This window comes from Corapipo altera, unplaced genomic scaffold (assembly GCF_003945725.1).
Source record: "Corapipo altera isolate COAL_440 unplaced genomic scaffold, ASM394572v1 52b, whole genome shotgun sequence".
NCBI classification, from domain to species: Eukaryota; Metazoa; Chordata; class Aves; order Passeriformes; family Pipridae; genus Corapipo; species Corapipo altera.
The window spans coordinates 3,429,444-3,446,660 of record NW_020884922.1 but is presented as its reverse complement, the minus strand read 5'-3'; the positions used below and the strand labels follow the sequence as shown (position 1 = coordinate 3,446,660).

Here is a 17,217-nt window from a genome sequence, read left to right as displayed (position 1 = left end):
TTTTGACCTTGGGAAGAGAAGTGTTCTTACCAATGCTCCATCATCTGAGGTGCATGCTGTTAATACTGGTCTGTACTAAACTATTTAGTAGCTGAATCTTGTGTAAAAGGCATGAGTTTGGCTTGAAAATTGATATTATGAAGAAGATCACGAACAGATGAAACAGATCCATGAAAGAACATTTCAGATCATGTAAGAATCTCCTTATGTAAGAATGTCCAAAGCAGACATATATATAACCTGTCAAAAATGTATACAAACACCAAAGACAGCAAAGTTAAAACAGAAAGTTATTAGAAGATATTTTTCAAGAAGTTGAAGTTGTATTCATGAAGGAAAATAGAGAAGAATGAATCCTGGTAAATTCTGGTAGACCTAAATAATTTTAATGGAATATTGAGTATAGGCACAAAAGAGAACATAAAGAGGAGACTGCTGCAGTCTTTCTGAATTAGATCTCTCAAGTTCATATTCATGGTGATTAGAAAAATATTTACTCTAGAATATTATTTTATGCAGAATGAACTGGAATATATACTTTTAACTGATAATTCAGAAAGAGAAGATAAATAGTGAATCAACAAAAAAAAAACAGTAAAAAAATTCTTAAGTGAGATGATATTCGGTGTAAAACATCTCAAGTCTAAAATAATTGTTAATAATTGTTAATAATTTAAGGTGGCAAAAATGCCAATTTATTAATTTTTAAGGAGTTTCAGCATTTATATCAACTGAAAAATAGACAAATAAGTCTGACACATTAGACAAATTTCTAGAAACCAAAATACAGAAAAGTAAGAATGGCTTTAGTAGAGGGAATTTGTGTTCGTTACATGTATTAGAATTCTTCCAAGGAGTCACAGAGAAAGTGAGAAAAGGGGATTTATTCCTGCTGCTGAGTTGGAATTACAGACTTTTAAAGAATCTCAGCTGCCATGGAATAGGAATAAATTCATCTGTGAGAAAACTCAATTAAAGAAAAGACAAGAAGAAAAAGACAGGACTAAATGGTCAGGCTTTTTTTGAGGGAAAGGTATCACCAGTGAAGCTTCACAAGGGATCAGTCTAGAGACACTCTGTTCAGCATATTCATAAATTATCTAGGATAAAAATGAATGAGACGCAGAAAAGCCTCACACTAAATTAGCAACAGTAGTAGAAAAAAATGCCAGTTGAGAAGAGTTTCAGAACAGACTCATAATAGACTGAATAGAGAAGCCAGCTTACAGAAAGGCAGATTTAGGTTAGATGGTAAAGAAAGCTTTCTGCAGTGAGCATTGTGAAGCAGTGGAGCAAATTACCAAAGAGGCCATGGAAGAATCTCATTGCAAATCTGTCAAGAGACTTCAGACAAATATCTGCCATGTTCACATGCTCCTTCCCAAGGAAAGTCTAAAAGGTGTATTAGGAAATGAAGCAGCCTCCCTAACGCACTTTTTCTATGTTTGCAAGTATGTAGGCATAATGACTCAAATATCTGTCCTCACTGGCATTCATAATCAGATGAAATTACTCCAGAAATTATTATCTCTCTTATTACCGGTAACAATTTAGTTAGTTATAAAAAACAAATAAAAATATGTGAACTTACTGAAGACAAAATTGTTAAATTATCTTAATGAAATCCAAGGCAATTTGAGACACTTACATATAATCTTATTTACATTAATAATCAGGAAATATTATTATACTTTTTGTATATTTTTATATTTTTTATTATTATATACTTTGTCAATCAAAAACTTCAGTCCGTTATTTAAACCTACCTTTCAATATCAGACAAAGAAATACATACCATGCATACCATTGTCTCCTAGCTTCCAAAAGATGATATTTACTGATTGCATGGTATTTGCAAAGAGTATATTACAGGAAAAAAATGGATTTATGGAAATAAATCATATAAAAATATTTTAATATTAAATATTAACATATTGCATTCTTGTATTGCTTTAAAAAATTGTGTTTCCACAAAAGACTAGCATAATACAGCTGGAGTATTGTCATAAATCTTCTACAAGTATTTGTCAGAATCTGAGAAAGATTCTGTGTATCAGATCTGAACATTACATCTGAAATGCTGAATAAATTGATTTCAAGAGTTTTCTGTGATTACTTCAGTTGTGCTGAATTTTTTACTGTATCATTCAACTTTTTAAAAAACTCAGAATGTGTTTTGCCAATTGTTATACAATAAACACCAGTATACACTAGTTGTAACAATATATGTTAATGCATTTAATTTTTTTCTAAAAACAGTTTGACATTTGCATGTGTATGTATATAATAAATATGCATAACATATGTACATATGTATAATAGATAAGAAAGGTTTAAAAGCACAATATTATATTATATATAATATTCTAACACTAATTTTACCATAATCTTGTGCAGAAGCACCTGGGCAAGCAAGAGAGAAACAAAGCCTTGCTCTACCCTGTAAATGAATGTCTCAGTAGATCACTAGATATACTTCCCTGTCTTAAATAGAGACTCACACTCCAATCAAAGAACTGTCCTTTCATGAGTTTGTTAGTCAAAAAATTATACATATTTACTTAAAAGTTGTAATCACAAATCCATCTGCAACTGGAAATTACATGAAATGAGGACAGATGTCTTAAAAGCCCCTGAAGTAGATTTCAATACCTCCTTAAAGGAAATCTGTTTCAGTAGTTAAGTGATTTGTATGCATAAGCAATGAATAAGAGATACTGAGTTTAGGAGAAGCTTGTTAAACTCTCATAACTCCATACCTTATTTGACCGTAAAGACACTCTTCCTCCACAGCGCGCACAGAATTTAGTTTGGCAATATGAACAGTTATGGCCACAGCCATCGGCAAATTTTGTTTTGTGGCAGATGCCACAGGTTGGGGCATCACCCTTCTGCTCCTGCTGCTGCTGTGATTCTTCACCCATCTTCTTCACTTGCTCCTTATACATTTCAAACTGCTGATGTAATTTTCTGCAGAAGAGAACATACAAATACAAATAAAATACAAATCAGAGTGAAATACTGTAGTAAAGCAAATACATTTAATTTATGATGCTCTAGAAGTGTTACATTCAAGAATTACTTCTTTTTCATTATAACTAAAATCTAGGAGGAAGCTCAGCACTGATAGCATTCAGCTCTCAGTCCAGCTGTTACAAAGGGAAGTAACTTTGATTTAGGATGTGACCAGCTGTTTGCTGAAAATACAACAGTAAGAAACATGTTGAGTGATCAAAGAGCCCATAGCACTAGACAATAAACTGGTTAATAGCAGGGAAAAAAATCAAATTTATTCTTCCAAGTGTTCTTTTACCTAATTCCACCAGACAGATGCAGATATCTTCTCTTGATATAGCTTATCTTACACAATGCTGCATAGAATAATGATTCTAAAATGCTTTTTCAATGACTTTTCGATCACCAGGTTCAAGCCCATAATAAGTTACCTCATCTTAACAAGTGATTATAAATCATTTAAGCCATTCATATCATTAGATAGGAACTACCATCTTATGTAAAATGTAAGGTAGAAGACTACTTTAGGTGTAAAATCCAGGAATAGTAGTTTAAGACACACACACACATTTACCTTACATTTGTAGAACTGGAAACACATGCATAGTCAGTGGCCATGTGTGTACAGAATTGCAATGAATCTTTCAGTCATGCTACATCATTCATATTTCTGAGTCTGCAATTATGAAATCTCCATATATGATAATTAGGCGTGCCTCACTATGACCAAACTTACAGATTTATTTCATGATCTATAATGGCAGCTTTTTCTCAGAACCCCTGTTTCTGAAGGTAAATGATGTTATGGGAAATTTAATTTTCCTTGTAAAATGTCATAATTTTTTAGCTCTCCCAGATTCTGAAAAAGATGCAAAATGTGACATAGCAAATTATAAGAGATTCAAATACAAAGAGAAAACAAAAAGAACTTTGTCTTCTCTTTTATCCTTGTCATTCAAAGGGGTCTGAACAGTGATATTTAAATTCATAGCATGGAATTCAACTCACTAATTTTGCTAATAGAGTCTGCACATTTTAGCAAATTAAAAGTTATTAATCTAATTTAAGCAGATTATTAGTTCCTTGGATAAGATCAAGCAAAACCCCAAGAATGAAGCACTTTCTATGAAACATTAAACAGGTAACCTAAAAAAAGATACTAAAATTGCAAAAGACATTTATTTTTCCTTAGAATTATCCTTCTAGAGATTCTTGAGTTTAGGTCATTAAAAAACACACATGAAGCATAGGATAGAACAAAAAATAATCTCCTAGAAAAAAAATTAAATCTAGAAGACCAACTTCCTTAAGCATAAATATATCCTTTATATAGATCAGATGTAAATTAATTATGAAAAACTATTTCATCAGAAGTGTTAGAGGCTCCTATGAAAGCAAACATTACACAGAGTCACTTAAAGATTAACTTAAGCAGTTATTTACCACAGATATTCACACATATGGCAATAATTGTTGGGATTTACTTTGTTTTTCAGGAAAACTCCCCTAAGAACATACTTCACATTACTCTACAGAGGAATTGTAGGAACAAACAGGTAGCTCCCTCTCTCCATCAGGCAGGAGGCTGGAGGCCTTCCTCTTCCTCTGTGTCCCAAACTGCTGCCTCGAGCTCTCAACTGCCACCAACCCTTTCCCAGACAGAGGGAAAGCAGGGTTGCTTTGTCTTGCTTTTGTGTCATTTATCTCATGTACCTGCTTCTGTCACTTTGAGATCAATTCTGAGTGCACAGGCTGGCCTCAGGGCACAGCAGCATGGACTCAGAATAACAGTGGCATGCTTTTCTCTCACTTTCAGCCTTTCCCACCTTCACAAGCCTCCTGGCCTGCAGCAGACCAGGGACAGGAGTCTTGTCTGAGGCATCCATGCAAAGGATGTGAGGGATGTCATTGCCCTAAAAGCCATTGGGGGAGTCAGGGGTGAGGGGCTTCCTCTGCCTCCTCACTGGTTCAACAGAGCTCACTATTGAGTGTTGAATGGGGAAGGACACAAGTAACTAATAAGCAAGAGCTGAATGAAGTTAAAACAAAATTTAGAAATCTGGAAACATTTCAGCGTTTTACACTGACAACAGTATATAATTGGTAGTTGGTAGTCTGGCCTGTTTCCATCAATAACACATGAAAGCTCTGAGACCTTGCTTGCCTTTTAATTTTGCTTAACATTGCATTCTTCATTTAAAGCATATTAACTATGCTGAACTCCAAGCTTATTTTTAGGCTCCATTCAGTTTTGTGGCTTCCTTATAATCTACAGCCTTTGTTTGTATGATTATTTGCTTACCAGTCTCACTGATGCATAAAAAGCACAAGCCTTTTGCCAAATCTTAAGCCTCATGTACTGAAATAATTTCACTTTTGTTTCCTCTTGAGCACAAGTATCTATGTAAAGGTCACAACTTTTCCCTCAAAGTATAAACTTTTCAAGGTTGTACAGAGTAGTTTTCTAAAATCCTTGTTCTAGCAGGAAACAATTTATCATCTGCCAAAGCAGTTCTTTACTACACCTTTTTCTGTTCCAAGAAAAATATTACATGTATTGATAGCTATCAGAAGAAATTAAACACAGAAGAATCTATGAAACATTCATTTACACACAATATGTGTTCTACTTACTAAACAGAACCACTTGAGATGAATATGCATACTTGAAACAAAATACAAAATATTAATTTTAGGAAGTTCTTAAAAAAATTGTTTATTTTGTAGATAAATAATTTTTTTGCTTATCCAGCCTGCACAAGTTTAAGCCAGAAATTAAGCTAATAACATGAAGTAATAATTAGGTGTTTAGAATAGAATGGTATCTGAAACACATTTAGTAAAAAATGTTTAACATATGCTTTTCAGAAAACATAATACAAATAAAACTCCATTTTGTTCAAGCTGTCTGCACTCATGTTTTAACTCTGAACATTGCTGCCTGAAAGGGCTCGGGAGTTCAGTTACCGGGGAAAGAAAGAAACCAGTACCAAGGTAAACTTCAGAGCCTGGAACTGAACTAGGGTAGCCAAAGACTACAATTTCCAGTCTTTATATCCAGTGAGTTAGTCTGTTAATGCAAGTGGTCAAGACCCATCCATGATTCATAGAATGGTTTAGGTTGGAATAGACCTTTAAGATCATTAAGTCCAACTGTTAACTTAGAACTGCCAATTCCACTACTAAACCATGTCCCCAGGTGCCACATCCATATGTCTTTTAAATACCTCCAGGGATGGTGACTAAAATACTTCCATGGACAGCCTGTTCCAATGCTTGAAAACCCTTTCTGTGAAGAAATTTTTCTTACTATACAATGTATAGTTGCCCTTGGTGCAACTAGAGGCCATTTTCTCTTGTCCTGTTCCTTGTTACCCGGGAGAAGAGGCCGACCCCCTCCTACAACCTCCTTGCAGGTAGTTGAAGAGAGTGATAAGGTCTCCCCTTCAGCCTCCTTTGCTCCAGGCTAAAGATCCCCAGCTCTCTCAGCCATTCCTCATCAGACTTGTGCTCCAGATTTTTCACCAGCTTCATTGTCCTTCTCTGGACACACTCCAGCACCTCAATATCTCTCTGGCAGTGAAAAAAAGGGTTCCATACAGGAGTTGCATTTTAGGCCAAAATGCTTATCCGTAATGAAAAACCTTATTCTTATGCATGATAGGGAAATTGTTTTGGTTGTAAACCCAGATAACTATATCAAACCACACAGTAACAAATCATTTAAGCAGAAAACTCAGCAATGCATACATATCTATAGCCCTTATATATGTGTATTTTGACAATGGCCTCAATAGTGCATGCCATCTAGCTGTATGATGCAAAGTCTCTCTCCTTTATTACATTTGTTTCAAAAATACATGTACTTTAATAATGGTTATAAATTTTAGAGGAAAAATAGAACATGGTATGAATTTATGAAAACACCGACTGATAATGAAAAGTAAGGCTGAAAAACTGTTAATTAAGTTCTGCTCATTTTCATCTCTTGATGAAGTTCCCTGAATTACACTTGTATCTGCTGGAAGTTACAGTGGTGAAGTTCATGAGATTTATACGACTAGTCAAGATTTTCTTTGTACTGTAAAACATCATATCCAAGACCGCTTCATAGAGGATTTCTCAATGTCAAAGGCAACTGTTTGTAAGAGCTTGGATTGCTCTGTCAAGGTCAAGAAATAGTTTCTATTTGAATATTTGCTTTTTTCTGGAAGGGACTTAATTTAATTCTCCTTATTCTTGCTTCCCCACACCTTTCCAGGAATGAGAAATTCCGTATCAATCAAAAAGCAGCAAACTGTGAGACTCTCATAATCCATGCCAAAGGCAAGTAAGAAAAGCAAGTTTAGCAGTCTGATGTTTCTTATTATTGTACAGAAGTTTTTATTTTTCCCATCCTCCAGAAATGTCCATAAAACTTCCAGCATTTTACCAAAACAAAAAAAAATATTATTGACAAGAAGTTCTGAAACTATTCCTGCCTTCCAAAAGTTCACATAAATATGCCTGAAATTTCCAAAGCTGCTTAAAATCTACCATTAGAAGGGTGACTGTTCAGGATGTTTAGGCCAGTTGTAAGTCTAACAGCCACTGCTTATTTCCTGGCTACACTTCTAAGTTTTATTACTAATGTAGCCCGTGCCTCATTTCCTATTCCCAGGCAGAGAGCACGGATGTGGCTGGAATCCAGGCTTCAAAAAGAGTTTGTGCGCTTTCGGTTCTGCCAAGTCCATTCATCTAACGATTTTTTGCCTGGTGGCCGTGACTATCTAGTAGCATATGACAATCTCCCTGTACAGGACACTTAAAGTTTCTGCTTTTATCATCGTGCCAGCTGTCACCTAGTACACCTACTTCTCTTCTGAATGAATATTATTCTTACATATATATATATAACATATATGTAACTTCATGCATTGGTAGAGGCTGGGAAACAACAGGCTGAACAGCAGCTCTGCTGATAGGAAACTCTGGAAAACAGGGTGGAAACCACACAATGAGCCAGTGGTGTGTGTGCTCGCATTACAAATTGGACAAATTACACATGGGGTCAAATTAGCAAGAGTATAAGCAGCAGGAAGGAATTTACTCCCTTTAGTGGGCAATGGCAAGGCTCCACCTGGAATATAGTGTCCAGATTGCACTCTGCGGGCAGTTCATGAGGGATGTCCAGTTTGTCAACGAAAAAAGAAAATGGTCATGTTCCTAGAGCATGTAATCTGCAAGGTGGGAATACAGAAGTTGGGTTTGTTCAATCCAGTGAAGAGGAATGGACTAAGGAGTGATCTAACACCTGCCCGAAAATAGCTATCTAATCTAAAAATTACCTGGAAAAATTACAGAGCCAAATTCTTCCCGGTAGTCAAATATGCAAATAAAAGGGCAAAAGGCACTATTATGGCACATAGAGAGAAGGTTCAGGTTTGGCATTAGGAAAAGCATGTTCATTAGGTAGGCAGTGCACCAATGGAATAGGTTGCCCCAAGAAGTTGTGGGATCACTATTCTTGGAGGTTTTCAAAACCCACCTAGAAAAAGCATCAATTGGCCTAACCTAGTATTCACAATAACAATGCATTGAGTAGGAGGTCAGTTCAGAGATCCTTTTCAAAGAACATTTGTATTATTATATAATTGGCAATGACTTTATGGAATCAGACAAGAAATATGAAGTATAAAGTCAAGCAGAATCATAAGGAAAATTATTCAACAACAGTTACTTGGTTCAGCAGTGCTTGAAAAAAAAAAGTGACCACTTTTACCAACAGAAAGAAAAGAAACTTTTCATGCTTTTTACAAACTAGTGTGAGAATAGTTAACTCTCTCAAAGTTTGATCAATGAACTGATATTTACTTTCAACCTCATGTAATGCAATGGGCAGCAAAATTTTGAGTATATGTTCTCATATGGATGTGTGGTCTATAAAACAGAAATTTAAAAAAAAAAAAAAAAAGACAAAACAAACCAAAGTTCAGCATTGCAAAATAGAATTTTTCTTAATTGCAAAATGATGGTTTTGCCGGTATTCCACTGAAATGAGAAGGGGCATCACACAAAATTTCTCTTCAGAAGACCATGACTCTGCTTTAAGTCTACCAGATAAGGAAAACTTACTAAGCAATTAAAGACTCACATCTAACTTCAAACAAGAACCTCATATCCAATTCTGTTTAATGGATTATCATACCCGGTCAAATAACACAACTACAGTCCTGAAGCCATTCACAAGAGTGAATTCACATTCATATGGAGTTTTCAACTTTCATATCAGTGAAAATGAAATATTAGCAGGAAGTAGATGTCAGCAGAGATCTCTGTGAACATTCACTCAATTCACAGCACTTTAACTTTCTTGCTGGTAAGATCTCTAATGTGTCATTGGAATTGACATACTATTTCTGTCTGCTTTCCTTAAAAATTAACTATTTTCTACTCTTAGTAGGTTTAACTTTGGAATCATCTCTCTAAGTGAAATGTCTAAGCTTAGACTTTAGATTAAAAAAATATATACCAAAATATATTCAGAGAATGCAAATTGAAAGGGCTTAAAAAACACAACTCTAGAGTAAAAATACTACTTTTTAATCTATGCCTTGGAATTTGCAAAACCTAGGAGAAATCTAAGATATTGAAAAGAGCTAGTCAGAGACACTTACTTTTATTTCCTGCTAGAGGTACCGGTTTTAGCTAAACTTTCACCAACAATTTCTTTTATATCTCAGATATAATATGCAGAAAATAGAAGATACCATAAAACCCAATTCATTTGGGTGTTTGCCTTGAAAAGCAAGAGACCTAGATTTGAATTTCTACTTGCCCTGAATCCAAGAAATCTATGCAGATACAGTAACTCACAAACTTATCTCAAAACTGTGCATAGTCTCTTCTATGAGAGTTGCACTTTGTATAAATAATCCAAAACTTTTTTATCTGTTCAAGTGAAGAATCTAACAGAAAATGAGCTCCACCCTATTTTTTTCAGATGGGAAATGCATTTTTCCCCACTTTAAAAATTAATAAATAGAGATTTTTCCTAGCATTTTAAGTATTTAGAACAAGAAGGTTAAATATAAGCCATATAGTGACAATAGAAGAAGAACAAGAAGGTTAAATATAAGTCATATAGTGACAATAACAGCCATGTTCGGCAGTGTCAAATAGTGAGATATTTCACTGTAATTTTTTTTCCTAGAGTGACTCCTCCTATAATTGTCAGTAGAAACAAATCTGATATTTTTAGCTTTTTCACATATTACAGTTTGAGTTGGTTTACAGGTGGGGCTGACTAGAAAAAAATAATGATTTTCATGTTTACCAATCTCTAAACTATTAAGGAATATGTACTTTAATTATTCTGTGATATTCATTAACATGAAAAAAGAACAGAGGAAAAGTGATGCAATTTTATGTGCAGAACATCTTTAAAGAGCCTATGAAATTGTAGTCACAGAATAAGGAGGCCCTAAATATAGTGAAAGATTTACTTACATACAAAAGAAATAATCTTGTTCACACTAAGAAAAATAGTATGTGCACCTCAATTACAGAAGTATTTCTTTATCAATATAGTACTCTTACTGAATAATAAAAAAAAAAAGGTGGCCAAAGCTGTATTAAAAAGGCACAAACACAGTTAAAATAAGTTCACACATATACAACTTTATGTCTTTGGATAATTTTCATAAAAGAATATTGTAAAAGACATAAATTTATATTCTAGGTGAATATATATCCTCTATATCTAAGTGAGGTAGACTGACTGTGCCTGAAATGCTGAAGAGAAGAAAAAGAGCTAAGAGAATGGGAAGAAAGGAGTGTGGTTGTTAAATGATCATGCCCTTGGTTTATACCCATGCTGCTGCTCACTTGTAAGTGGGAAAAGCCAACTACAGCAGAGATAACTGGCATCCAAAACTATCCAGATCTGTTTCAGTCTCTTTTTGCCATGCAAGTGAGCAGGGTAAAGATGTCTGTCATACCTTAACATCATTTGCCTCATGCTTGGGAATGAACCTAAATATTCTCTGCTGGTGGGAAACTCATACTAGCCATTCTAACAAGTAAAATACATGGCCAAGATGATGTCTTCAAGTTGCCCTGGCTCCATTTTCTCTTTTCTCCACTTGCTTTCCACAAAGGCTTCCAGGTCACATTTTACCACATTTTTTTCCTCAGTTTATTTGACCTCTCTCACAAAATAGAAACTATTCCCCCATTGCACTCTTCCTCATGTCATAATGAATTAATTAATTTAGTATGACCCTAAATAAATTTGTAACTACAGATAAAGTCATGTCACTGAATCTAGTTTATTTTAACACATTCGGAAACCCAGTAAAAAAATATAAGAAAGGATGTGGAAAAAAAGCCGCTCCATTTTAACAAACAAGGATGATGTGACTCTGTGAATGAACCAACAGATAACACACCAGTTAGACAAAAAGCCTATCTGGGACTGACAGGACTACTTGTCCTTTTTTTTTTTCTGTTTATAATGCTCAGTATTGAATAAAACTGCAGCCTTTGTTTATTAACTTTGCTTATTAGCAGCAGAAAGGCTGCTCTTTGTTGACAAGGGAGCAGCGAACAATAGCTAAGTACAATAGTCCTGTGCATGGTTACAAGAAAAAGTGAACATTGAGAAGATGAACATATGGACTATAAAGGGCTGAGCCAACTAATGTTATCATATTTCTGTGTAGCTTCAATGATATCAAGATAAAGTTAGTCAAGATGCATATCAAGGAAAAAAGAAGTAGGTAACTCCTGCCTGGACCTGTTACTTCCAGTTTTCCTCAGAATAACAGATACTTGCTTCTACCTTTTCCTCAACAGTTCAAACTAACTGCAAGATTAAATTCAGAAGTAGTACCTTTGTAACTGTTCCTTGTTTGTTAAAATTAATGTCTTACTGAATTTTTTATTGTACTTTTACAGTATATAATATACAAAAAGCTAGAAAGTCACGACTAAGTTTTAAACAGGCAGAATATAGCTAAAACATCCAATTTATCTAGATCTTTTCCAAAACTTTTTGGCTATAATAAGTAATATAGACATTTAATATTAAAGAGAAGACCACATTCCTCCAAGAATTTAACAATGGCCAAATCATTCAGACAAAGCTCCCTAATCTCTCCATAGCGGACAGTTATGAGAGTAACCTCCTGTAACTAAGGAAGGTTCCTTCATAATTCCATATGGAAATTACTTTACACCTTTGAATATCTTCACACCACTCTGTGTTCTATTTCAGTGTAATCAAGAAGGCTCCAGTTATCCTTTTCTGACTCTTATTTAAAGCCCTATCTCACAACAGAAGTTTACCACAACTTTCATTTATTTTGGTGATTACACTGGGGTATTTTTATCTCATTCTCATTAGCCTCTCATGCACTAGAAAAAGAGTTAGAAAATCACTTCTTAAACCATTATGCGTCTGTCTATTCGTACCATGTTGTTCTTATTTGATTTTAAAATAAACTTTCTTAGCTAAATTTTTAATTCTTTCTCCATAAAAATTCTTCATTTTTCTTCTAATAAATTTTGTCACCTACTTCTGTACCTTATTCACCTATATTGAAAGCATCAGTAGGACTTTGTTTTTAATGTTTAAGCGTCAAGTGGGTAAATTAAATCCATACTATTATACAAGACAGTGGTAGTTTTCCTTCTGCTCTTTACCCTTGTGACAAGGCCAACACTTCCCAGGTAATTTTAGGTCTCATTCAAAGTAAGATTAACCATGCCAGTTGTAACTGAAAAAGTGCCTGACTCTCCAAGGAAAATTTCCAAGTTCATTCCACAACTGGATTCATGCAGTTAAAAATATTTTATCTCCACTTCCATGGGCCTTGTCCCTGCGTTTGCATTCCACACTATCCCAAAGGAGCTGCTTTGATAAATTGCTGAAGCTGTAAGAACTAAACCTCAGCTGGCAATGAAGAACAGGACCAAGCAGTTGAATTTACAGTAAAAGTAGGCTGCCAGGAAGTGTATGTGAGAAAGCACAAAAAGAGGATCTTTGAAATTGGGTCATTTCATTTATACTTCATCCCAGATATAGTAAGTAAAAGAAATGGCAGGATTATAGATTAAAAATTGCAGATAATTATAGTCAATTTTTTTAACTACTTCATTAGGAAATAAGATGTAAGCAGTCACTCTGCGTGCTTTACATATCCATATACCTTCAACTTCACTTAAACAATTTCTGAAAATTCTGGTAGGAAAGAACAATTGCATTTCAAGTTTGGAAAAATAATCATAGTGACAGAAAGAAACTTTTGGAACTGTCACATCTAAGGGCAATGATGCAACATGAGCTCAAGATTTACCGAATATTAGAAAGGATACAATCAGAGACACCTTAAAATACATGATACTATTTGATTCTTCAGTTGTACCATAATATCATGACATATTGCTGCTGCTAAGCACTTTGAACAAGTGGAAATGGAGTTTTCAGAAACAGTCATAGGAACAAGAAGTCTTCCTGAATTCAGTCTCATATTGATGATAACCAGTATCTGTCTTTAATTTCTATGAGAGAAGGCACAAAGGACAGGAAAAATCTGTAGCCTGGATATTACTGTAAAACAGGCACATCAGACATAGTATTGTACACATGTAGAATCATGACACTCTTAGCTACCATCACATGCAGTAGTATTATAAAATCCCAACCAAAAACATAAATCTCTTTAGACCTGTAAGCAAATCAACCACAGAAGATCTCCAGGTAAAAAGGTAGGGAGAACAGTCAATGCTCCTTGCTAGACAGAAGGGAAATAACATCTCATGACTTTTTTTTTGTAACAGAAAACCACTCTATAAACTAGAATTAGGATTATTTTGCAGCTATTGTAGCAAACACATTGCAGCATAACATATTACTTTATGAGCTTTATGCTATGTTTTGAGGCACAAATGCTACATTAATGTGAAAACATTAGAAATATAGTTACATGTTGACTATTTCTGCATTTTTTCTGACACTGTTTATGTTAGGAATTCTAATAAATATTGGTTTTAAGAAATCCGAGGCACACCTATATACATTTAATTACTAGACCCTTATTTTTTAAACAGCTTCATTATTAAAAGTATACAAATTACTGTTCTGTCCAAATTATTCACTCACAGGAAGTTTCACAGTTTATCTTATATTTGGCTTGTTTTCATAAATCATACTTTTAATTATGTTATTCTAAATTTCATTTTACAGGTAGGCTAATTCAGTTCTGCCAATTAAGCACATTGCAACATTATTACAGTTATAAAGGGCATCTCCAGCAGAGATAGTATTTCTCACAGTCACTCGGGTTACTTTTGCATCATTGGGTCACTTACAATAGGAAGCCATTCACTTCACACCTGTAGTTTTAGAAATGCCAAAAATAAATAAGCTACTGTGATAAACTTTTTTATCCTTACTATGAAAGTCAAAACTACTTTTTCATTAGACAATTACACGCACAGCCAAAATAAATACATGTTAAATAATAGGTCACAGTGTCTAGGCTCCGAAATGTAACACCTCCTGACATTACAGTATCATGATTAGAACGAGTTCATTCCACATTGTTTACAACATTCATGAGCACTTTCAATTATTAAGTAGCCCCTATCTTTTTACTTCTGTGACAGGAGTGTTCCTATCTTGACGATTTTCCTTTTTTAACAAACAGGAAATAAATTTGAGCAATGCTAGGAAAGTGAGCGTAAGCAAGTCTCAGTTGTGCTCACCATAGTTGTCTCAGCTTCATCTAAGCAAAACCAACATGTTCGATGCTGAAAAATCACCAGAAGTGGTATTTGCAACTATTTGTGGTGCATTTTGGTTTTGACTGTGTCAGTATTTTGACTGTAAAAGTAGCATCAGTGCAGCCACATTGCCAACAGCACTATAGGGGGAGAGCCTTTTGAAACAGTTTGCCAGTTCTCAGAAGCCTGTAATTTTCCACTGTGTTCATATTTTTAAAGTAATAGGAAGTAGGGTCAAAACACAAATTATTTTCATGGTGCTAATGTAATTTTTCTTTTTTTTCTCATGAGGAAGGAACTCACGAATGGAGTAGGACTGTGGTTTTGTAAGTGTCTGAACTAGGTGTGTAACAATCTTCCCCATACTAATTATATCTAAATCCATGCCTCTGTACCTCCCCTTTAGTGAAAAAGTGCACTGAACTTAAACTTTGCTTCTCAGAAATAAAATATAATGTTGAATTAGGTTGCAGCAGTATTTCTCCATTTAAGATAAAATATATTTGAGAATGATGGAAAAATTAAGAGATTTGTGCCTCAGAAATGCATAAATAATAGTTAATCTAATACTATTTCTGAGAGATAATGCTCGAATTTTCCTAATAATTGGAGTTGTACAAAACCATGCCAAAGAATCAGTATCAGAGAGAAGATCAGAATTTAATCCTATATGTAAATCCTTTAACCTCTTAATTAAATCTTATTAGTTAACCATTAAGAGCTCAGAGTTACTGGGTATAAATGAGGGTTGTAAGAGAATGAAGTCAGGCCACCAGTGGGCCTGCTGCCCATAACCCCGCAGAGTGGAAGGATGCAGTAACAGTGGGCCCCGTGAACGAGTAGAGTGAGGACACTGTCACTCAAAGGACAGGAGCTATCCCAGAGACAGCACTGCGAATATTTGTTTTCCTATAAAGCTTGAATACTTTTCTCTGCCAAGATTCTTATATCGGTTTATTAAAGTCTTCTCCTGGAGTACTTCTGTTTAGAAAAATAATATATATAAATAGATTTACTATCCTAATTATAGATACTGTGGAATACAATTTGGAGGGGAAAAAAATATTTATTATCATTCCTACTGCAGAACTTGGTCAATTCCACCTATAGAAAATAAATCATGTCCAAAATCAATTGCCATTCTTATTTTACATGTCTTTTGTATCTAGGACTGACTAGACATCACTATTCAAAGAAGACATGATATCAATACTGATGTATTTTCAATTCTTTCTGCTTTTGTAACTAAGCTGTTCCAATAGAATCTTTGTAACACTAGGTTTCCAACATTGGAACAAGAGCTTTCTTTAAATACAGACACCCAAAAATAAGCTTATTATATATAAATCTCACTTCTCTCTTTCCCTGGTCTCTAAAGGAAGAGTCAAAAAAGAGGTAAAGGCATTGGCTGGGTTATAACAGCCAGTACTTAAACAAATCACCAGAGGAGATAAAGTTGTGATCCTAGGATTATCACAACTCATCAATGTTACATGTCTAAGGAAAGAAAAAATATTCATTTAGTGTACATAAGTAATTCATATCGTAATAGCTAGGAAACATACACAATAGAGTTCCAGATCCAATAACAAATCTTTTAAATAACAGTGTCCAAAAGAACAGAAAGCATGATATTTTCTTAAGAGATTCAATATAGATACTGTAAAGAGGAGAATGCAGCATCATCACTAGATATGATGAAATAAGGTTAGAGTGAATTTGCTACGCTACATTCACATTTAATTTTGAAACAGACAACATTCCGCTACTTCTGAAGTTACCTGTTAATCAGATCCTTTTCATACAAATGTCAGTGGGTTTAACCCTGTTGGTGAACGCTGTACTAGGAACAATAAAACATGTTTTGCTCTTAGGTACATAATTGGGAAATGGGGGCGTCCACAACTGTTCCAAAACTGTTTTCTGACACAGTCTGCATGCATGGACAAAGTACACTTGAGATGAGAAGTCTGACTGTGTTCCTGCTGACAAAACCCAAGTTCTCTCTTCTTAATATCCTTGCACTAAAACAAGAAAATCCATGTACTAAAAAAACCTACCTCTAGTAATCAGCTGTGGAACAAGGGAATATACAAATGGGGGCAAAGTTTCCTAAAGGATAAGAAAAAGGTGACATGTAGAATGCATAACTAAAATTACTGACCGGTTTTCAAATTTTGGAGTCATTGAATAACGTTTGTGACAGATCCAAATTCCAATAGGAATTCCAACAGGCCCCGATAAAAAACGGATTTTTGTTTCTGTGATAGTGCCTTTTTTTTTGCTCTGTGACAATCTTCACCGTCTGTTAATATTATTCATAGATGAGACTTTGTACCCAGTAGTATTCCTCCTCACCCCAGGCTTCTGATCAACTCACCCTGGCACCATCTGTCTATGTTTGTTCTGAGTCCAAGATACTCCAGGAGCCACATC

General features: G+C 34.7%; 1 protein-coding gene across 39 annotated transcripts in view; it reads right to left on the bottom strand.

The window, feature by feature from the left end:
* The window catches only part of RIMS2 (regulating synaptic membrane exocytosis 2), a 448,206-nt gene that overhangs the window by 356,752 nt on the left and 74,237 nt on the right, over window positions 1-17,217 (bottom strand). For all 39 annotated transcript variants that reach the window (XM_027657142.1, XM_027657165.1, XM_027657167.1 and 36 more), the window contains one exon: window positions 2,760-2,970. In XM_027657142.1, the coding sequence (XP_027512943.1) occupies window positions 2,760-2,970 (211 nt within the window). The remainder of the gene's footprint in view (window positions 1-2,759; window positions 2,971-17,217) is intronic.